This window comes from Pollicipes pollicipes, unplaced genomic scaffold, assembly GCF_011947565.3.
Source record: "Pollicipes pollicipes isolate AB1234 unplaced genomic scaffold, Ppol_2.1 Scaffold_6052;HRSCAF=7182_pilon_pilon_pilon, whole genome shotgun sequence".
In the NCBI taxonomy this organism is placed as follows: domain Eukaryota; kingdom Metazoa; phylum Arthropoda; class Thecostraca; order Pollicipedomorpha; family Pollicipedidae; genus Pollicipes; species Pollicipes pollicipes.
This window is the reverse complement of record NW_023596805.1, coordinates 4,272,983-4,297,190: the sequence shown is the minus strand read 5'-3', so window position 1 is coordinate 4,297,190 and position 24,208 is coordinate 4,272,983. Positions and strand designations below refer to the sequence as shown.

The window sequence follows — 24,208 nt, the reverse complement described above, 5'->3', positions numbered from 1 at the left end:
ACCATATTGATTCGTACGTTAATATTTAGTTTATTTATTTTCACTAAGCCGAGTAGTGTATAGTGGGGTGGTACTTTGTTACCCCTCAAACGTGGCTGAGATTTGTTCCGTAGTCGCTGTCGGCAGCAGACAAGGACGCTGCGTGAAACGTCTCGCTGTCATTGGTTGCAATCTATCAGCCGTCGCGTGCGATGCAGCCTCTGTGGTTCATGCTTTATGTATGCACTTCCGTAGAGCATCTGGGGTCCGACATGCAGAGCGGATTCGTAAACAAGCAGCATGAAAATGAAAGCTGTCTGCACCTTCTGGCTCACCTCAGAAGAAGCGGCAGCGAGCTGAAAGCAATTCCCAACAGGAATGCCCATGGATCATAGTGTTAAGGCACTGTCTTAACCAGCATGGAAAGGCACATACCTCGCTAATTGTTTCCATCAGTCAGACACCCAGCAGCAGGGCAAGCTGCAAAACCACACGCAACGCGCTCAATCGGTTCCTGACAGATTGTTTAGAGCAAAACCAAGGTCGGCGTTCTCAAAGAAATTACAGGTTCTGACCATGCTCTAAGAGGCACGCACAGGTGTGCACGACAGTCCGTGTGAATAACAACTTCCCAATCTAATTAAGCTTCTCAAGCTTCCCAGAAGCTGTCAGCTCGCGAGGCATAGCATGCTTAGCACTCACCCTGAGGACAATGGAGCTTAGGTCGCTGGCATCCCTGTCGAGAGGTGACAGCAGGTACAGCGACTTCCCCTCCAGTCGGAAGTAATTGGTCGCGTCCGGCAGAAGAGACAGCGTGATCTCCTCGACGGATCCGTCTATTGGCAACTCCCGAGGGGAGGTCAGTTGATCTGTCTCTGAAAACAAGCGCGAGTGCTGGTCAGGTACCATGGCCGTTACAGCGAATCTAGAAATGCGAGATGAAACAATCGCGAAATTGTTTGCATTGGCTGATTCAACTCTCGAACATTCATTCATCGCTTCGTAGCTTACTTTGCATACTTGAACTAGAAACCGCAAAACACGAGATTCAACCGCTATCTTCGTGTTGCGCTAACTCCGCAAAACCTGTACCGCAAAGCAATCGGAGAAAGCTTTCGCTGATGGCATCTTACCTTCGCCCAGACTCTCCATCACGTCAACAATGACGACATTTTCCGACGACTGGACGTCACATACTGAAACACAGATCCATTCATCATTCACGTGATCTATCAGGATCACGTGATCTATCAGGGTCACGTGACCTATCAGGGTCACAGACGAAGCGGCGCCCAGTGAAACCAACGGGGTCATGCGGGGTCAAGCGCTCGCGACACACGGCACGAATTCAGCTGGGTCACGTGGGAAAGTCGGCGCTCGTGATTGGGCGATTTCTGAAATATGGAACCCACGTGACAGGACCATTGGCGCGGGCTAAACACACGATTTGACCGGTTTATACGAGGTGCACAAGTCTGGAAGCACCCGTCTGGCTGCAGAACACTCGTGAAGTATGATATTGAAGCACGCATCCAAAAGCATGATCTGGGACTAACTGTAGGTGCAACATGCATGCACTAACAATGGGAAAACATGTTGTTCCCAGCTTCAAGCTATTATAATCTTCAGCATTTTTCTATTTCTCAGTCTGTTTTCCAGTTCGGTGGAATTTCTAGCTCTCTTCGTCAACAAGTCCCATAATCACCAAAGCATCGCACGTCTAATCTCTCCAGCAACACTTTTACTGGGGACTTTGGACATGTCAACTGATGGGGCTATTTCGGGACATTTATCAGTAACTAGTGTCTACAGATAATCCTGTAAACATATGACGCGGACAGCGGTATTTATCCGTGACTCTCGCACGTGTCAAACTCGATCTTCTTTCCGCGTTCCATTAGTTTTGGTATAAGACTTGAAATCGTGATTGCCACTGTAAAGTATGATACAAGTTTCATTCTCGGTGCATTGCTCGCGACTGTGTGTTGTGAACAAACACACCTGCCCTGTTTTGTTTTTTTTTCAAATATATGCAATTAAACAACTACGTAAGATGTTAAGCACAATTACGAGGAACATTATGTATATAGATAAGACAACAATAATAGCCGTATTCCTCGCAGAGCAGCCAGTTTTAATAATTTTCACCCTTTTCTCCATTTTCCTGGTTATTCTACACAACGAAACAACTGAATTGAAAAAAAACACCTAAATTCAGCGTCACACACAGAGACAGAGGCGGCGAGGCGGAGCAATTCATCGGAAGTCGGCCACCGTTCCAGCCCACGAAGCACCGAAGCCCGGCACCCTCTCGTAAGCAAAGCCCATTGGAAGCCGGCCCCTCGAGCGGCGAAACCGCCGCCGTTTGTGCACCGCCAGTCGGGCGTCGCCACCGGCGACCGGCCAGCCGACCGGCCGGCTCGAGCCAGGCTTGACCTCCGTGACCTCTGTGTTGCCTGGCGGAGCCATGCGCGCGCGCCAAGTGTGCCGATCTCGGCGCGCGGTTTCGCCGCGGTGGTCACGTGGGGCGGCTGTCCCGTCACCGCGCACGACTCCGTCCCAAGGCGGGAAAAATCGTACGCCGGTCCCACGTGCAGAGAATGGGTTGGGTTTCCACGACAATTTTCGGCGTCTTGGAAGCGTGAGCTGTTTTGTGCTTAACGACTGGGGTTGTGCAGCAGGCGCTGGCATGGCAGCACACTGCCCCGTCATCTTCCCATCGCGTGAGATCGACACGTCTGTTGCGAGCTGGGAGAATCATTTCGGACAGAGGGTCTCACGGGAATCACATTTCGAACAGTTCTGGACATTGGTCCTCTTGTGGGCCTCTTTGGTGGCTTAGAACGCCAAACAATGTTGCACAGTCGATAATGATCGACGCCTCACCAGTTGACACATAAAATGATCAATCATGTTGATTTCTCCCGGAGCGCGGAGAGCCATATCAGCTTATCAGAGGCTGGGGACGGGATGCCATGTTACACAACTCAGTAACGCTCAATAAACCGCTATTCGCCTAAAATGGTCAGGCGAAAACTCTATATCAAACGATCAATATATCAGCGATCAGTTCATGTCAGTTCAGCGATCAGCGATCAGTTCATAACAAATAATCAAACGAAAGCGCCACCGGTGAAACCCGCCGTCGACTGTGGGCTCATAATTGTAGCCGCAGTCACACATGACCGAGAAGTACAAATGCTCACTCAAAGATCAGTATACACGCTGATGTTTGTATACTTTTTGTTGTGTTTTGCAAGACATGACTGCCGCCCTCACACTCTTAACACACCAAACGCGTTACACAAACTTAACAAGCCTCTGCAATGACAACCGATTGGCTAGAACTGATCGTTGAGCACAGTTTCCCGTCGTTTTCGTGAATTGCGTTGTTTCAGAAGTCGGAGCGTTTGAAAGTTATGTGGAAGGAATGAGTTTGCGGTCCTTCCTTGTCAGCGCAGTTTGTGAAGCACCGGACTTGCAATCAGAAATCCCCGGTTAGAACCCCAGCAATTCCAGTGACAGAATTTGGGTTGTGATGCGTACACTGCTGAAAGCTAAGCATCATCCAGTTCCGTTCAGAACTCAATAGCACCTGACGACGGCCAGAGAGTTAACTTGCCGGTACGTTGTGACATGCTTACACACCAGACAATGACGATAGCCTGAGCCATCTTGCCAGCTGTGATACTGATACGTCGTCTCAATCCTTCTGCAAAACTACACATCGCTCAAAGTTCTGGAACAAACTTTACAATGAAGACGATGAGTGGACAGAAGACGTCGGAAATTGAAGAACAGAGCACCAGCTTAATGTCACCAATTTCAATACGGTACATGTCACGACGGACGCAACAAATAACCGCAAAAACACATGTATTCAAAAAGGGAGAGCTAATGATTTGTTAAACAAAATGCAGAGTCAAAGGCATAATCGAACAGATTCAAAAAACATAAAATGAAAAAAAAACATAAAAAAGAACAGTTCAGAACGGTGGGTCAAAAGTCGCATTACGTAAATTCCATTTAACAGCCTTCCTGCGGTTTTGACTTCCGCTTGCCCTCTTGCCTGCGTGATCACGACAGACCACGACAGAGCTGGAAGAGCCGTGGATAGGCAACGACAGACCACAACAGAGCTAGAAGAACCGTAGACTACGCCACGACGGACCACGACAGACCACGACAGACCACGACAGACCACGACAGAACACGACAGAACACGGCAGACCATGACAGACTACGACAGACCACGACAGACTACGACAGACCACGACATACCACGGCAGACCACGACAGACCACGGCAGACCTAGAAGAGCCGTGAACAGACTACGACAAACCCCAACAGACCACGGCAGACCACGACAGACCACGTCAGAGCTAGACGAGCCGTAGACGGGCCATGACCTGCGGCCGTTCTCTCCCGCTGCGGTCCGGCCTGCCCGCGCGGCCCGGATCCGCCCCAGTAACACAGATCGGCCCAAAACCTGTTCCCTGTGACCCCGGGTCTCGGCGACGGCGGAGGATCGTGGAACGGACCGGCCCGGCTGTGTCTGCGCCACCGACGCACACTTGCACGCTGCATGCATACTGCACGGGACTTGCAAGCGTGCGTATTCTGCCAGGAACGCACGTGACAGGACTCCCGAGTCTTTTTCCCGAGTCAAGAGTCCTGCAGCGTGACTCTTCCGTGACTGCGCAGGAGATCCCCGGTTAGGACCGCCAGCCGGGCAGGCCGTCGGGAGACGCGCAACAGAATCGCACATCTCATCGGAAACGGTGGAGCTTTCTGGGCAGCGCGGCTGTGCAACGACGTCTGCCTACAGTTCACCGACTTCAGATTAGGACTTGGCTGACGATGTGTGACTGGCTGCAAGTCGGGCGAGTCTAAACTAAGACTGCCACTGTTAAGCCATCACTGGCTCTAGGTTATCACCCTCAAACTCCTGTGTTCATTTCATCTGTAATCCCACTGCAGTGCAGAGCAGCTCTCTCCAGCACAACTGTACGCGTCACCGTCTTTTGGGGGCAACGCCAGCCTCTAATCTGCTGAGCATTGTAAGGCTGGCTTTGGCGCGTGCCAGTGCGGGAAGTCGCACCACTTACACATTCCAGGCGTGACCTACTGCAACATGCCTGCAATTAGGCTGCAACACGCTATTTATAGGGCTTCTAGTTGTTTTCCGCTCCGTGAGCGTGGCTACCGCACAAAATTTCTTCAGCTGCATTCTGAAGCAAGCTGACAGTGCCTGTCTGCAGATCTGTAGGGAATGTGGAATCCAGGAAGGGGGGGGGGGGTGGAATTCATACCATGCAAAACACAACAAAAACTATGCAGACATCAGCGTGCTCGATGATCTTTGAGTGAGTATTTGTACTTCTCGGCAATATCTGATTGTGGCTACAATAGTGAGCGGACAGTCGAGGGTGGGTTTCACCGGTGGCGCTTTCGCTTGATTATTTTAGGCGAATAAAACAACGGTGCTCATTAGATAATCGATCGCCCACCAGGGGTGTCGCCAGGGGTGTCACCATGGTTGTCACCTGGGGTGTTACCAGGGGTGTTACCAGGGTTGTTACCAGCGGTGTCGCCAGGGGTGTCACCAGGGCTGTCGCCAGGGGTGTCATTAGGGGTGTTACCAGGGGTGTTACCAGGGGTGTCACCAGCGGTGTCGCCAGGGGTGTCACCAGCTGTGTCGCCGGGGGTGTCACCAGCTGTGTCGCCGGGGGTGTCACCAGCTGTGTCGCCGGGGGTGTCACCAGCTGTGTCGCCAGAGTTCGAGGCCCGGAGAGCAAACACGAGCTCTGGTTTTAGTTATAAGGTCTTGCTCTAGTTCTGCTTCTAGGCCAAACTGGCGCTGTGGGTGTGAGCAAGCCGTTCATTTCGGCGGCTTAACGTGAATGACATCGTCAACGCCACCAGAGGGGCAACGCAAGGTAGGACCACAGCTCTGTTCCCTCCCCCGCCCCCTCCCCTCTCTTCCCCCCCCCCCCCATTGGCTTACCCGATAGCAGCCTATTAGGCTGTTTCGAATCGCAGCCGCTTATGAGCATCGAGTCACGTCGGACACTACGTCTGAGTTGCCACTGCAGACGTAAACGTGAGCCCAAGTCCGGCCGGACTTTGATTGAAATCAACGGCTCACGACTTTTTGGAGCGCGTGGGAATTGGGCCCGAGAACTCACATATTCCGCACTACTGGAGTGAAGGCCCAGACTCGGGATACTACCGAATTGTTCGGTATTAAGCTCAGACTAAACGCAACATAAAGCAAACCTCCTTCTTCGTCGTCATCATTGGGGCTTTACGACGCACTCAGCTGCTGAGGCTATATGGCATCAGCTGTCTCTCACCCTGGCAGGAAGAGCGGGCACGGTGAGGAATCGGACCAGGTATCTTTGGTGCCCCAGACGCGCAGTGGTTAACGCAAACGCGTCAACATTTACACTACCGGCACTTCAAAGCCCTTTGTCATTTCACTAATCACGTTTCTAAGTCACTGGCTTAACCGCAGTCACAACTCACAATGAATCGCCCTTGACACCTTCGCTAAGTAGCGCTGAGCACTTGAAGCCAGCGCTGGCCAGGCCAAGCCAGCTTTACGTCATTTTAGGATTGTTATCCCTTTGATCTCTATCCCTGACAATGTGATGCGGGACTCACCCTATCGCGAGGGCCTCATGAACATCTGACGACATCGAAATCAAGACTGCATAGGATGCACTGGGACTCGGGCTCAACCCTAGTGCTTACACTAAAGCTAAAGTTACGTGTGGTGAAACTGAAAAAGGCTCGACCCACCTTGTGCTTTTCGCACCTAGAAAATTGGATGGGGACATAAATTGGATGGGAAACTTTCCATTTCTCACGTTGCGATACTTCAGAAGAAAACAATTCGTGCTTGAGCTATCACGCAAATATCTACAAACTTAAACAGCTTAACCTTTCATGCACTTCTCTTCTTGCTGTAAACCCGCAGCACGCTCCCATCAGTCCTTGCAAAGATATTAGCTTCTAGAAAAGGTGACACTCGGGCGGAGCCAGCTGGCTTAAGCTGGGGATGTTCCCAGTACTTAAGTCAGCTGCACACGGACTGCGGCTCTGTTCGCTAAAAAGGCACGCTGGATGGAAGATCAGTGATGGGTGAAGCACGCACGCAAAATTGTCGAAAGCGATGCTAATCAACAACTTACAGCACAACCAAGACGCAGCGTTGTTCGTCATTCTCAAAGCGCAAGGACTTAATCGATCTTCACTGGCTCATTGGAGGTTATTACTCACGTTCTGGTGTGGCGAGGTGCGTGCAGAAGAGCACGTAGATTGCCGTTATCAGAGCCCGCTCCGCGGCGCGCCCGTGGGAGCCGCCAGCCATCCTGCAACAGAATCACCACCGTCAGCGCGTGAGTCACGACTAGAAGACGCTCGTGACCGTGGCTTGAAGACGCTCGTGACTTGCCGCTCGTGAGGAGGAGAGATGGCTTGTGCGACTCAGGGGCAACGTAAACGTGTGCTTTTCTGAGAGCCAAGAAGGCGTTTTTAAAATTACTAGCACGTTGGTAGCTAAATATAGAAACGTTGCGCTAATATTGGCAGCGCTTAGAATCACATCCGGAAGGGAGCATCAATTAATTTTGTGTTCTCTGCAAGCAGAAATATCCGTGTTTAATCAGACTGTGCTGCATTATGCATGGCAGGCATCGAAACACTGAAAAGCGAGAGAAATGAGAATGCGATAATCGTAAACACAGATCGACTCGTTTAGCGGTCCGCCGCGCCGACCTGTCTCGCACAGCAGGTTGTTACCATTCCCGCGAGATCGTGACCATACCGGTGACCCAAATCCCTCCTGTCCGATTTCCGCCGTTCCCACTACACAAACGCCAGCGCTCCGCATGGGGCGTTTTCAGCAGGCCGACATTGTCGCTGAGAACCTGACGAGACCCAGATGGGGGGGGGGGGGGGGGCGTGACGGCCAGGCGTCTTAACGTTAAGGCAAATCACGGTGCTTAGAGCCGTTGGAGGCTTATTTGCAGCGTACAGATCACCTGCTGCAAAGGCTTTTGCAAAGGTCGTCGACCCGCCCGGTCTCTCTAACGTGCAAGACGATCCACACCATCGATACGTGCCGACCGCAGCTGGTTGTCGAGATAGGTCAACATATAGATGTAGGTCAACGGAGGTCAGCCACGGAGGCTCGCCTCAGAGGTGCCGAAATGTTTGCTTCGACGATAACCAAGGCTACGCACAGCCGTCGGAAATATATTTAACGGGACATGCACGGTGGCCGGAAACACTAACACGAGCCATTCAGAGGCGTGGGGTCGGTACGGGAAAGCTGCACTTGCCGGTAAATACTGGCGAGGGCGCGTCTCAAGCGACAAGGACAGGAAGACAGCTAAACAAAATGTGTTCCGGCCAGACATTTTATCGTGCTGGTGCATGTGTACACCACGAAATGGTAGTGCACCAAGGTCTATGGAGAATCTGGACCGTTTCACTCAGACTCTTCCGCCCGGGAAGCAATTACAGCAGCGTTGTGCATACACCGGAACATCCGGTATCCGATCAGCTATTACCAACGCGCCGTCACAGTGCACCGGGGCCATCTCGCCGCGTGCTGACCCTCGCACCAGCACGGTACACCGGAACAGTTCGATCGCCGAGCGGGCCGGCCCACAGCTGCCAATACCGCACTTCCGGCCCCTCCCCCTCCCCTCCCACGCTGGCACTCCACCCACCAGCGCGCGGTCCGGGCCACATAATAGGTCGGTGTCGCAACGGCTCTCCACGCGAGCCGCGGCAGCGCCATGAGCCGCGGTGGACCATTGTTTCGAGCGGTCTCGGAGCCGGGGTCTGAATCAGGGCAGCTCAGTGGATCAGAGCCAGAGTCTGCATCAGTACAGGGCCGTCGGTCAGAGGACAGGGATGGGGAAACGCTGTGAGCGCAATGCGCAGCTTAAGGGCAGTGTGTTTGCTAGGTGCCACACGAATTATAAGCCATCTGGTCATCGCACGCAAAATCTCGCGCTGTGTCCAATCTCCGAAGGCTCGACCCCTGACTCTTGACCCGGCCGAAGATATTCGGAGGTCCCGGAGCTCGGGGTAACCGACAGGTGTCTGCCTGGTGCCGGTGGGTCAAACAGTCGGTGCAGGACGGCTCTTGGCCTAACCGCGGCCTAACCCCGGCTCGGCCGACGCTAGGAGGGCCTAACCGCGGCATGGGGCCGCGGGCCGTGCTGCATTGTTGCAAAGCGGCGGGTGAGAGTATGGCGTTGCAAGCATACTGCATGCTTGCTGGTGCCAGTTGTCGCGAACTCTTTGACATGCCACCAAACCGCTGTTCAGCCTAAAAATTTGCAAGCTGCACTGAACGGGCACATACGGGTACCTTGCTGGGAGGCCATTTGGAACTGACTCCGTGCCCGTTTCAACTAGGGTGCAACGGAATGCGCATCAGCGATTGGAAAACAGATTTTTACTACCGGACAAGCAGCTGTCTCATTCATCAGCTGAGGACATTCTACTCCCAAACGAAATCAGCTTATGCATGACCTTAAACACTGCTTACTTCCTACGTCAGTTGGGATTCAAGGGAAAAATGTTGGATGAGCCTGCGATCTGTGTTTGTAATACTGTAACGCGTAACCACGAAGCGTTACAATACTCCCTTGCCGCATTCTGTGGCGTGTGCTGGTCACACCCTTACATCGGGCAAGCTTGCAATCCGTTAACAGCTAGCGTGATATGCATGCACGTTTGTGGATCCAACCCAACAATCTACATTCCGAAAAGGCTGTTATTCGAAACCGTGGAATCTTGTTGGTGGCTGCCGTTCAAAACACGATGCTCTGCGGCGGACGTTTGAGGAAGGGGCTTTGAGCCACAGCACCCCGCTTCTGTAGCGCACAAACCCGCTCCCTCCCCAATAATCGCGCGTTTCAATCGCGTGTTTTCGCTCGACGCAGTGCCTGAGTTCGCCAATGCCTGCACCCAGCTTCGCTAAGCCCTGTGTTTGCGGGACAACTCAATCGCGAGACACGCTCGCGCGTCGCGCCACCACGCTGTCACGCGGCGTGACGGCGTAGCAGCGTGACTGCGTGACGGGTCCGGCGGCGGTCGGCGGCGGCTGACACAGTTTGCTTCCGGTGCCGGCCGCCGCCGCTACCGCAGACAATGGCATCCGCGCCCCACGACCGCGAGCCGTGGATGGCAGAGCACCGATGCAGTCGCGGCACGTGGGGAGGCGCAAAAACAAGGAGGCAGAGAGCGCCAACCAGACGGCTGGGCCGGAGCCGACCAAACCGGGCCGGTCTAGCCGACGGTGGAGTGTTTTGCCCTCGGGCCTCATGCTGACCTACTTCTGCCCGGTGCCGGTCGGAGGGGCGGCCCGGCCCCTCTGTGGGGTGGGGTGCGGGAGTGTCTGAAGTGATGGGCGTTATGCCACGCCGTCGTCCGTCCAAATAGTCATCCGCTCGGCATGAGGTACAACGGCCCATGGCAATCACACGTCGCCTGGATGCGGCCAAGCGTATGACTGGTTGCTACTTCTGGTGTTGTCAAGCATGGTTTCTGTCGGGTGGTCTCAAACTGCGTTGTTTACGCTCCGACAGAGCTCCACCGCTGACGTTATGGGTCAAAAGGATTCCCACTAAGCTCGAGGCGCCAACGAGTTACAGAGTAAAGACCCTTGGCGCGTTTGATTGAAAATCGAATTCGGGACAACATCTATAAACTGCAAATATCGAAATGAAATGGAACACACAGAGGACCATGTAAAGCCGCTGCACACCGGACCAGAGCGCATGACACAAGCTAATAACAAAAAAGTTAGATAATAGACAGTTTTGTGAGTCTGACGCAGATCTCAGTAGTGTGACGCCTTAATGCCAGTTGTCACATGCAGCGAAACTTACTGTAATATTACTCATTTATGACTTACTGTTATGCCGTGATCATACCTTACTCTTTACCAACAACAATTCAATCCCACGTCTGGCGTCATCACTATTTCCCTATGACACCATGAATGTCTTTCTATGCCAAGGGGCAGTGTGGGGAACTCACTAACTGCTGGCCGGGCCAAGGATTTAGCAGACGGCCTGCAAAGGGTATTGTCGATGACGAGGCCTTCGCAAAGGTCATGCAGCACCAGCCATACGGGAAAGGCGTAATGAGGTCAAACCCCGGTTCCGCAATGCTTTGAATCGAATGGCAATCTATGACTAAGAGTTGGTAATTGCGGGGAATATATCCCGCGTCTGATTGGCCAACAGAAATGACGGAATTTCAGTGAAGGTCATCCTACTGCCATGTTTGTTCAAGACCGCTGTGATGATTCCAGCATCCAGCAAGAGAACATGTCAGCAACTGAACACTGAACAACACTGAACGGAAACGAGGCTAGAGCGAGCTCTGATCGGAAAATTATCGCTCTTTTGCGTGCAAGCAGAGGCATGCATCTCTACATCTTCAGTAGCAAAAGGCATGCAATATTTACTCACTGCGTGTATGACATGTTTTGTTTGATGACGCTCGATTAGAATTCAGATGATCCGATCTTGTTCAAACTGATCGATTCGAACTTTGGGTTATTGTTCAAGTTACACACAGACACATACCCTCAGCCCATCTGCTTTTGAAAACACTTTTATCGAGCGGAACGCCTAGCCTCATAACGTTATGAAAGCCATCAAAACACATCCGTGATGATTATGCCTGAGTGCGCTCCTGCTCACACGCGAACCAAATATGGTGCTCATGGGCGACAGTGAGAGAGGGGAAGGGGTTACATATGCGGGCCTCGCAGATTATGAGCTCAGGTTGATCCGCCGGCCCAGTTGGCTGTTGGTCTAGATATCGAAACACCGTGAAAGGATTAAAGTGACAACGTCATGCCCGGCAGGGGCGGCTCCAGGTTGTGAGCAGTGGGGGGGGGGGGGGGGGTGATGTTTACTAGTTGCTTCGGGCAGGGGCTGTACACCACACCCGGTACCAGACTGTGAGCAGTGGGGGAGTAATGTTTACTTGCTGCTTCGGGCAGGGGCTGTACACCACATCCGGCACCAGGCTATGAGCAGTGGGGAGTGATATTTACTGGGGACGTCACGTTTAGACGCGGGTTTGAGCGTTGCGCTTAGCTATTAGGGTCTACGATGTTCCGTAGACCGACGCGTGTGCCGGGCTTCAATGCAGCAAGAAATGGATGGATGACAACAGGTTCCAGGCCTTTTAAAACATGATGTCAAGTGGTGAGTGAGAGGTTTGATGAGAAGGCTCTCATTTGGTCTATAAATGAATATCTGGGGATACCTGATATTTGTCCTTCAAATTGATGCGGAAACGCATCATTTTCTCTCCGTTCACATTTTGGCTTACTTTATAGCCTCCTCTATTTGACGAAGAGGGCATTGAGACGCAGCTACAGCGCAGGTAAGGCCACACATGCTCGTTGTCATGTTGTACACCCCTAGCAGCCACGTGCGTGGAGCTGGAAGTCCGCCGTAAAAGAAACAATATTCACAGTAAGATGTTGGAGGCTTGAGATGCAATGGACGCTACGCCCAGTCCGCAACGATAGCCTTTTAGACATCAAAGGATAGAAGCAATGGATTTGCGGCTTGATGTGAAGAGCCGAGAGACACAGTCCTACATTTTGGACCGCACCCACCAAGTATGACTTCAATAATGACACGCCCAGATGCGAATTCAAAAACGCTACGCGGTCTGTTCGTTAGGTGAGTTTGGTAAGTGAATGGGAGTTAGCTTCCAGCACAAGGGCGGCCGTCCGCCGGAGCGATATCTATAAATCAGATGTTTTTGCGCCGTCCTCGGTGATATGGCGTGAGCAAATCTCGTTTCCGAGATGATTGCAAAGCCCTTGCAGCCCTATTATAGGAGAATCGTGACTGGATAAACACACACGACTCATGCCATTCCGAAAGCTCAACGCAGGCATCACGACTACAGCCACATGAGAAAAGACTCAGATTCTTGTTCAAAACGCGGGACAATCTCAAACGCGGGAACATTTCTCAAACCGCCATCCTGATAAGGCGACATTTTTCCGCGGGAACACCTCACTGGAAGCGCAAGCGTTCATATGAGCCGCATACATGTAACCACTCCTGAACACCAACCGAGAGCGTCCGATGGTACCGGCCTAGCCAGCTGCCGCTTCGTGCTGTGAGCGTACACCCAGAACCACCCTGACGCCAAATATCCGACACTTTCCCAGTGCGCTGGGGAAAAAAGTTCGTTTTCTAACGACGTCCGTCCCACATACCAGGCGACTTTTTGCTGGTCAATTACTGGTCCGGGCGCTTCTTTCTGACCCGCACTTGCTATGTATCTTTGTTGGATCCTGGGCCGTTGGAGGGTCTGGAAGGCGTTTTTGTCCTGCGTTCCCGGCCGCATCTCCGACAAATTTATCGCGATACCATGGGATACGGAAGCATGGCTATCGTGTGCCGGCCGACATGCAATGCCTCAAAGCTGAGGCCTCTCCACAAAGGTGGCGTATTCAAAGCTTCTGTCCAAGGAGCGTTGCGCAAGATGTTATGACTCTGAGACCATGGAATTATCGTCTCTAAAGCACGGTATGATACAGATGAGTGAGCCTACTTCTCAGCCGCGGTCCCATGTGGTTAACCGCCCAGGAACACATACGTAATGATGCCTCTAACACATGTTTTTATTCCCTGTCACTGAGCTTTATTTATCTCTTCGCTTCCTACCGAAAAAGAAACAAGCGAAGGCTTAAGCTCGTGGCCAAGAGCTCCATGGTTACAAGGCCAAACTAAGGCACTGATATCAAAATACCAGCTGTTATCATAACAGTGGCCGCGCAATGTAGTGAAGAGTGCGAACCGAACTTGGCAAAATTACAGCCTTCTTTGTACGGAGAGAAAAGCGTGACATTTGCAATCAACGTTCATGAAGTTATCTAGTATAACAGCCCTACTGTGCGACGGAAGACTACACTTCAACTCATTTCAGATAAGCGCACAAATTAAAGACATGTGACCGTCAACCAGCGAAATGTTTTTGTTTTGTACTGCATCAACAGACCTTAAATCACATCCGGAACGGCAAACTCACTCAAATATCAACCATCAACCATCAACCAACTCAACCATCAACCATCGACCATCAACGAGTTGACACCACCGAGCATCGTAGCGAGCGGCATTATCCCTTCATTTTTCCGTCGCCCAACAGGGAGAGTTGTCGTGCCAGCTTTCGCCTGAAAAACTCGCTGCCCTTCTCATCACTGACCGCCGATCATGACAGCGCTCCGATGCGGACCGGTTGGGGTGGGACGCCGGCGAGGTGTGACGTGACGCTGAGACACGTGACACTTGACACTGTGATAGCAGACACTGAGACACCTGACACATGACACTTGGCATTGTGACATGACGCTGAGACACGTGACACTTAACACTGTGATAGCAGACACTGAGACACCTGACGCATGACACTTGGCACTGTGAAACTTGATACTGTGACACTTGATACTGTGATACTTGATGCTGTGATACTTTATGGCGTGACATATATCACTGCGACACTTGGCATTGTGACATGACGCTGAGACACGTGACACTTGACACTGTGATAGCAGACACTGAGACACCTGACGCATGACACTTGGCACTGTGCCACTTGATACTGTGACACTTGATACTGTGATACTTGATGCTGTGATACTTAATGGTGTGGCATATACCACCGTGACACTTGGCATTGTGACACTGTGACACTTGGCACTGTGACACATGGCACTTGACACTGAGACACTTAACACTGTGATACTTGACACTGTGACGGGATGTTCAAAATTAGCCGCTAGGTGGGTATCAGTCGGCCTCGGAAAACGGCATGGCGGGCGAAGTAACGCGCTCCGTCCGTCAAAGACAGGACGGTGACAAATATGTTGAGCAATTTTTAGGTCATTGCGTGCCGGAGGATGGCGTAAACCTGATTATTCGTGAATCACTGTGAATCCTAACCTAAACCTAAACCTAATTTCAACATGATTTCAAGGGTATGACACGATCCGTTTGGTCGAGCGCTGTAAAACTGATGCATTTCGTGCGGGTAATCTGTACTGGCCGTTTTAAAATCAGGCCTTAGGTTACTTGCTCATGTTATTTGATCACTGCGTATCATAATTACTTACAAAATCGGTTATTCATTGCAACCAGTCAAAGCGATCAAGAACAAAAGTCATATCCGGATTGCAAACCCGCCCTTATTTTCAGTTGACGTTTAATTTGGTCCACCCATTACTCCATGAGTTATTCTTACATGACCCGTCATCGTCGAATGATAGGTTTTCTTGCTCAGTTTTTTGAAGCTATGGAGACGTAAGCACACGTCGTATCCTTGATGCAATTAGGCGATGCAAATTGCGCGTTATCTTACGAAAGGTTACGATATCTTAGAGTTTGTCTTGCTTCGAAAACAAAAGCGAATGTCATGCTTCAATCTTCTCGTTTCTCGGTACTGCCTGTTTCTTTTGATCGACAGATATCAGTTAACAAACACAAACACTTTGCGACGCATCGTTAATCCCGGACTACCAACCGCAATGGACAAATTGGTTGTCAGGTCGTAGCCAGAGCATGTCCGTCAGTCAGAATATTCCAAAAGGACCACTGCAACCTGGCAATGCCGGTCAACGCCTCTCTTCGACCGTTGATACACTACATCACTTCGAAACACGTGTTTGCAGCGCCACATTTAGTGCCCGTGTCGTGTCGTGTGGTTTTAGGGTGTGTCAACTACACTGGCTATCACGGCGATTAAGCGTGTCATCCGCCCTAAATGCCGGCTCGTGTCCCCTGCTGCAATGCAGTCCCATGTCGCCGGGCGGCTACCGGCCTTCCCTGGAACTGATCACATGTCCTTCCATGTCATTCCATGTCATCCATCGGCACTTCGATCAGCGCCGGCGCGGATAATGTGTTGTTTCTGTGCTCCTGTGCCGTGATTCCGCAGCAGTGAACAGGACGCAGCATTAAATAATTCTGCAAGTCTGCATGTGTGCCCTATAATGTGATCTACTGATATCTAGCTCAGAAGCAAGACTTCCTGCGTGCCATCTCTTATCAGTCGCTTTGTAGCTGGGCGTCGAGTACCCACCTGACGTGACATCACTTGCGATTGGTCTTTTATGTTTGTCATAGCATAATGGACAAAGCTGTGACTTTGAAAAACCTCAAGCATGTGTTACACCCGAGGGATATGATATACTGTCGGCACTCCTATGCGGCTTGGCGAGATATCTAACCATTTTCTGAAACATTATCGGAACGAAAAGCGCCCTGCACCGACGATCGGAGACGTAAGGGACGTACAGTAGAGTGTGTGTGAGTGTCAAGTGGGAAATGGCATTGTACGAGGCAATGCCACATATATCCAGACGTGTCGGGAATGGGCTTGCAATGTCATCACGGCATCGTCCAACGGAAGCACGGCAGCACGCTTCCGATTTTTGTAGTAAACAGTGTCACGATAGCGTGAACAGAATTGTAGTATCGTGAGCCCGCATGGAAGGTAGTTCCGTGACAAGACGGGATCCATAGTACTTGGTGTACGGAGGCTGCCTTTGTAGTGCACTCTTACGACGTGGCACACGCAGAAGACATTTGAAGCCGAACGACTAGTTGGCAGATCAAGAGGTCTGAATGCCTGGCACTTCTATGATTCGTAATGTGCATCAGGTTATTTGTGTCTGGATACACCCCCGCCGTGCCAGCTTAAATACATGAGATGTTTTATTGAATTACGGTAGCTGCATTTTCCAATGAAACTCTGGGGAAGTTCTGGGCAAGTTCTGGTGGAAAGTTTGCTGTGCAAACCCGCGTTCATTTACAGATGGCGTTGAGTCGTTATTTTCAAACAGAAGTGAACATCAGTACCCATGAATCGTCGCCGTCACGACTGGCGGCGAAGCAATAAACTACCGTCTAACTGATCTATTTGCTAAAAGCCCGAAAGTCCCGTTTGCAGCCTCAGAGAAAGTAGTTAATTCTTCTGAAGAGCTTCGGAAGCGCTATTGAGCCCAGCGACTCCCTGGAGAAGCTTAATCAATCATCGATACGCACACCGAAATCCCGAGCCAACGCGTGAGCGCGCTTTCTCTTTGTATCATTCAACGGTGATAAGCGAAACGATTCATGTGCTCAGAAAAACACAAACGGATACCAATGCTCCGTGGGCAAGGCAGCACGCATATTTTCTGCGGCATGCGAACATCAAAAGACCTTGCCGTCTCACCGCCTTGGTTAAATCACAATACAAGCGGCGTCGCTTCGACAAAAGCGGTCTAAAAATACGGAAGTGGCGCACCATTGTGCAGCTTTGGCAGCACCCCGGGACGGGAGAATCGGCGACTAGTTCAACGACCTTACAATCCAGAGGCCTCGGACAACCGGCCATCGAGCAACATCGGCTCCAGCTTCGGAAGCTGAGTGGAATCTTGTACCGTTTGCATATGCTTTCAGTTACGACGTCTGTTTTTGCCCACGACACAGTATGGACCAGTCACGCTTGAGGATGTGCAGGGGTGCGATACGCTAATGAAATGATGCAGCTTTTCAGTTGGTGACGTCATGGTTCAGAGCTTGTCGCACTTTTCGTTTGCCGCAGCCGAAGAAATCTCCAGCGAAGGCGCCCACCGGTGGTAAGGCTTTTTGGCGTCCATAACACTGTTCCAAGCTTTTTCGCATGCGTATATGCCCGGCTTTGTTGGATTCCATTTCCATCAATATGGCAATAATTATGAGGACAACGGACGCAGGTTGAGCCGCATCGAGTGTTAGCAGCATCGCTCGTGCTCTGGGCCTCGAAGGAGCAGCACCCATGAAACAACATTACAAGCTTATTTATTACGCAAATCATTGGAAGTATTTCCCTATGGGCTTTCGCTTGATTATATCGAAGTTCTGGCTTTCTGGATACTTGACACTGGGGAAGCTGTAGAAAAACGGATGAGATGCGGGTGCTCTATGTTTTACAATTTGACACTTTCATGAAGAATCCAAAACACATTTATCGAAAACTTACGTTTGCTTCGAAACACTCATAGAACTGCGTGTCTCAATGCAATTCTAATAGAATGCGTTGATAGCTCATAGACATACAGCCTACAACAAATTGAGCGGCGTTGGCTGCTCCTTGCTCTGTCCGTTCTTCGATTTGCTTCTGCTTCCTTTCTATGTCTCTTCGACAGCCTGAAAACGCACCGCTTACTGCATCGCCGACAAACGAAGAACCGGTCGTGACGTTCCTGTAATTGTACACCGCCACCAGATGGCGTATAATTGAATAGGGCGGCGACAGTGGCACGTACCACACATGCGAGCCACTCCATAACCACCGCCTTCAGAGCGCACCAATTACGTCCGATTATGCCGCCGGCGGCAAGGCTGCCAGATGCTGCCAGATCCGGCCGTCGTGTAGTCGTTGACCCATTCCAACAGCTGGCGGTCCGTGTCTAAGTGGCCGGCAGGGCCTGGGGCGGGTCGTCTGCCCCTCACCCGACCCCACCCCCGCAGCGGTCCTACGGTAGCAGGCGGCACCTTCATGGTTGGCTGCTGGTGGAGGTAATGCGGGCGTCTTCCGTGTGATGGAAATGTCAGTGTCATGGATCTGCACTTGACGGGTTTTCGGATTTGATCGAGTTAGTGACTTAACATCACTTCCCACCAGTATCCTCCAAACAGAAGACTTTGCGGGAAAGGCGCCTGCATCATAAAAGACTGCGAGAAGGACTCTTCCAAGCACGTTTGGTTTAACGTCGACGGTGTTTGAGAGCAAGGACATGGACATTTTGAGAGTCAAAACCGATGCTCAATTTTTTCATCTTCAACACACAGCGTCATAGGCTTAACATTTAATCTTACTTTAAAGTCGGAACGTAAAATGTAAGGTTAAGTTTAGTTGCAACGTTGGAGAAACTGTCCCCTCCCTTGTCCCCGCTCTATTGTGTGAGCATGCTCCGTACCAATCTTGAAACGTTATCTAAACGCCTCGGTTTTAACAGCCCAATTATTCAAACGACAGGATAGATGAGAATAAAGCGAGATGGAGAGGATGCAACGTCAATCAATGCTCCTTTAAGTGTGATTGACTGTCATTGCATCACAGTCAAACACGGCACGAAACAGAGGCGTCAATATGATCATCGTCCGTCTTAGTGGCAAAAATATCCACGCATCGTCGAACAATCAAAAGGCGCGGCGAAAGGAGAATGCGAGATGTGGATGCAAAAAGGAATCAAACAGATCACATTTCGATCGCGAGGCAACTCCATCAAACTGGACAATACCGGATAAAACCGGATAAGGGCAGGCTCCGCTCACACCACCATCCCAGCCTCTGCGAGGTCCGGCCAAAGCGGGTGAGCCAAACATCACCGACAGGCCATTGATCCCGCTAGTGAACGGTAAGTTAATCTTCTCTCGACGGACGAGCGGGAGCGGCTCTCATTTGGTCGCACTCACAATACGGTTCGGCGGCGGGCGGCTTGGCGCCAATCTATTTCCCATCACCTGTCATTGTGTTCGCAGGGATTCGTCATTTTCAAGACGTGGCCGCTTTCGCGGCTCGCTCCGTTAACCGATTTACACTGCGTCAGGCTCTGCCATTCATGCGAGCGAACTCGTGTTTGGCGCGGGGCGGATCCTGCGTTAGTTCCTTTTTGAAGTCAACCCCTCTGGAGCCGATACGCGAGGCATGCGAGGGGTCACGCCAGGTCAGTGGGGTGCATGCTTCCTCACGGGCGGCATAAGTCGCTCACCTTTGCTTTTTCTGCGGAGCTGCCACCTTCCGTGACCTGGGCTGACCTTATTCACACTACCCCACCCGGCCGTCGAATACTTGCATACATACTGTGGGGTAATGCGGAATCTGCCTCCCTTGATCAATAACAACGACGAAGTCGAGGGACAGTGGTTGCGCGTGGTATGCGCCTGCAAACCAACTGGATTTTCAAGGGACCGATTTTTGCTAGAATAAACGCTTCGTAGTTCATGTTTTGAGCCGGCCTAGACCGACGCATCATGGCTGTTCATGCTGTTTGTATTGCAATGGCTAATATGCTCAGGGACAGTCGTACTTCACTGTGATAATCGTTCTACACATCAGGCATAACCATATTCGGTCAAGAATCTTGGGCGATCTCCATGAGCCTTCGAAAAACCCAGCCTTTTCTGGCGCGTTCGCCCAGCTCGAACCGATCTCCCCGCCGAACGCACCTTCCCCGAACACGCGCGCGCCGTCGCCGGGGCGGCGGCCGGCAGAGACCACGTGCTGCCCGCGGGCGGGCGGCTGGAATCCCAGGCTCCTAACGGTGCGGCGGCGACCCCGGGCTCAGTGGGACCGCCGCGACCGACAGGGAAGGCGGGGAGGGAGGGAGGGTCGGCCGCCGGCATCGCTGGCCGGTTAGCGGCGCTGCGGTAGCGCGGCGGACTGTGGCCGGCGGTACGTGTGGGAAGTCTTGGAAAAGCCTGCGCGAAAAGTATTCGCGAAAAATATGCATCGGAAGCAAACCTGAAAAATATGCGGAAATTTTTGCACGTGGAAAACCTTCTTTGCATTTCAAAGTAATTTGCCGTTGCTGAAGACATACTCTGAGAGAAAAGTCGGCGCGCTTAGACAGACAAACCAAAAAACAAAAAGGGGTCGGTAGTGTAGGGGTTAACGCATCCTGCGTTAATCACTGCGCGAGTGGGAAATCAGGCATACGGGGTTCGATTCCTCACGCTACCCGCCTTTCCTGCCGGGGTGAGAGGCGGACGACGCTATGTAGTCCGGGTAGCTGATAGCGTCGAAAAGCCCTAATGACGCGCAGAAAAAAACTGACCTCTGTAAATGGCATCCAAGCTGAAGATAATCCGGTTGATCAAGTAGCGGATAACCGGAAGTGTTTGCCATCGGCATGATTCCGGCCTGGTCGGGAGCGACTTATCAAGACAAGGCCAGATCTACACTCATCCCTACCAACAACAAGGCGTCTAAAGAAACTCACAACACGCACCGCACTACCCGTTGCATTGCGCACCACACCATCCACTGCGACACGCACCACGTCACGCCACCCTACCCATCGCATCACGACCCTGTGCCTGACCAGGCGATCTCACATCGCTGTAATCCGTCGCTTTTCCACCCACAGCCACTCCAGCGGGTCCTCTCTCCCGGCCGCCAGGTTCCCACCCCTGCTTGCCCCGCCAGAAGGTAGGGCGTTTCCGGTCACGTGCGAGTCGCACCGTGCTCCCACGCGAAACGGGGCCGTCCCTTTGTTTCATGCGACACGGCGACGCTACATGAGGTTAATCAGCGCACTGGAGATTCGCCTGCGCTGGGGCTGGGAAGGAACGTGGCCTAATTAAATCTGTTTCCGCGCCGTCGTCGAGCAAGTCTCGGCCGTTTCCTGCTCTGACCGGGCTGGCTAGAGGAGGTTGGCGGCTGGGGAATGACCCTCGGCAGGGGCGTGAAAATTTTCTGACGAGGAGTGGTCTTTGATGTAAACGTGGGAACTAGGCTAACACGGAAGCTCATCGTATTGGACGTGGAGAGGAACGGATATGAAATACTGGGCTCCTGTATATATATTTATAATACATATACATAGATATACAACAATATTTATAATAAATATATTTATATATATACATACATATCTGTGCATGTATTATGTATATATATATATATATATATATATATATATATTTATACAATCCGGAAAGCGGAAACAATCCAGCGCCAACCCAATTCTGTGAGATATCCGTGCGGCTCGGCTGTTTTAGCTGTTTTGACATTTAGCCCCTTTGGACCATTTCACCAACCTGGAGACGTTCTGTTTGTTTCAGGCTCGCTGCGTTTCATGCGGCTACCGCCAACCCACGTATTTGACGTATTTCATGATTGAGGGCCATTCTGAGGATGCCAGCCTGGGTTGTTAGATGCTTCAGATAATAACCCGGTAATCATGTGATGGTCGGATAAATGCCAGCTACACATGACGAGCTCCTTAGCGGAGCCCGCGCCGGGTCATGCCGTGCGAACATCGAGCCCATTAGACTCATGACTCTGGGAACGGAGTTTTGTAATCAGGCTGAACCTCCGTCTGATAACCGCACTAGTCTATGAAGTAGTTTCTGTGCGTTGTAGGCACTTTCGGATTCGACATTCAGTCCCATTTCAGCCAAATTTGGTGTCCGAACATCCATACATTCTTATGTCCCTGTCCTTATGTCCTATGTCCTTAAGGACACGTTTCCCTAAAAATCTGAGCAAGCGCTTTTCCGGGATGGCTCTGAAGTCAAAGTCCTTGCTAATCAGCTAACTGCAATGACCCTGTCGGACGACAGGATCTCCATCCGTTCACCATGAAACTTTGCCGACATATTTTATCCCGTCACGCAGCGCACCGACAAGGCCGCCTCCGCTGCATCCTGTTTCTCTTGGCCAATCGCCAACGGGCCGAGAGCACCCTTCATAAGCACTTACCTCTCCGGGAGTGATTACTAATTATCGTCACGTCACACGTTGGTCAGTGTCCGACGCCATGCGAACCATATCATATCTAACCATAACCTTACATTATCTCAGCCATACTTCAGAGACCACTTGAGCGAACGCATGACTGCCATTTTTGTTGTTTTGTGTGAAAATGAGTAATTCCTTCTGTGTTTATTTCATCAACTCCACTGCCTCGCACCTTAGGATCGATAAAAACAAATATTATTTATCAGAAGATGTATAGTGCTGTCGCTTCTTCACTCATCGGAAGTTACCCAGCGACCATCGATCTTTGCTCTTTCGCTAACACCAGCACGTGGTTCAACAAGCAGCACCGCTGCGCACACCACCAGGTCAGTGGTATCCAAATCTCCGCGCGTGCAGTGGCCGACGGCAGGCCGGTTTCATAGGGCGTGCCGTGGACGCGGGCGCGGCACGACAGCGGAGCATGTAAAGATCGGAGGCGGGCCGGGACAGATCACTGCTGAATAATGCAGGGGTGGCGAGAGGCCCCATAGGCCGGTTGCTGTGCTGGGCGAGGCCAGCAGCACCAGGAGCGTTGCGCCGTGGTTCGAAGCTCACGGAAATAAACACGTCCGGGCTAAAAAGTGCCAAAGTCTGGACCACTGGTGATGCTGCAGCGCTTAGATCACGCCTTTTTGTCATTCGGTTATATAGGTAAATGAGCTCAAAGGTGGGATGACAAGAAATAATGATATCAGGGTGTGAATCTCTTGCGGATTTGGACACGAATGCCTGACTTCCTACGTGTTTTTACCACGTTATCCGGCTAGCAACAAGCCTCCATTTCAGTCCCAAAACTGACCTCCTGGAAGCACCCCGACAACGGCCGCGGAAACTGATCCTTAAGGATTAATCAACAGTCCCCCCCCCCCCAAGGCATTCGGAGCTCATGTGGTGCGTTACAAGGCGCCATATACGAAATTCCCCCACTCCAAAAAAACCGGCGCTGAATCTGCCAATGGAAGCTTCTGTGTAGCATGGTGCTTGCGCCGGCAAAGGTGTAACACTGGACGGGCCTGATGTGACAGGACGTTCCCAGCGCGCAGCGTTTGGTCAACAGTGCCCCGTGCACAGGGCTCACCTACTTTGCACCCGTTGTGATGGCCTTCAGTTGGCACAAACGCTGCAGTGTGCGCGTAATTTTACGGTGGTTTACGGGCCGTCGCTTTCGGCAGGTGGTGCAATCGTTACGATTACGGTGCGGACGATGGTAGGGGAAGGGGGGTTGGACCCCCGCCCCACTCTATCTGCACCACCGTCCCCTCCCCAATCGCAGCCACACCCACTCATTATGAATCATTAGACAACAGAGGCACGTTTCAGAAGTTGTCTTGCTTCCACTCATCTGTAGTTTTAAGCTGCTGAACAGTAGACGTGACAGCACCAATACGCACATCATTTGCCAGTTCAGTGTCTACCAGTTCAAAGACATCGTTTTCTAAAACGTCTGGGAACGGTTTTACGCGTCCTTTTGTAAACTGGAGACACGAGGATGATGTGGAGATGGTCCGTTCAGGGACTTTCACGTATTATATAATCTTGGCTGCAGAATAGGCAGCAATGATGGTAGTAGTAGCAATGTTCACAGCATTGCTTTCATTGTGCAGCGAAACCACAGTATGCAGCGTCGTGTTTTAGCACAGTGCGTGCAAAGGCATAGAATTTTAAA

At 51.5% G+C, this 24,208-nt stretch overlaps 1 protein-coding gene across 1 annotated transcript in view; it reads right to left on the bottom strand.

The window, feature by feature from the left end:
• LOC119104648 (cadherin-99C) overlaps positions 1-24,208 on the bottom strand; it is a gene marked incomplete at its 3' end in the record, with an annotated part of 46,120 nt that overhangs the window by 9,914 nt on the left and 11,998 nt on the right. The window contains 3 exon segments of the mRNA XM_037228367.1: positions 682-854; positions 1,113-1,175; positions 7,264-7,355. Coding sequence (XP_037084262.1) covers positions 682-854; positions 1,113-1,175; positions 7,264-7,354 — 327 coding nt within the window.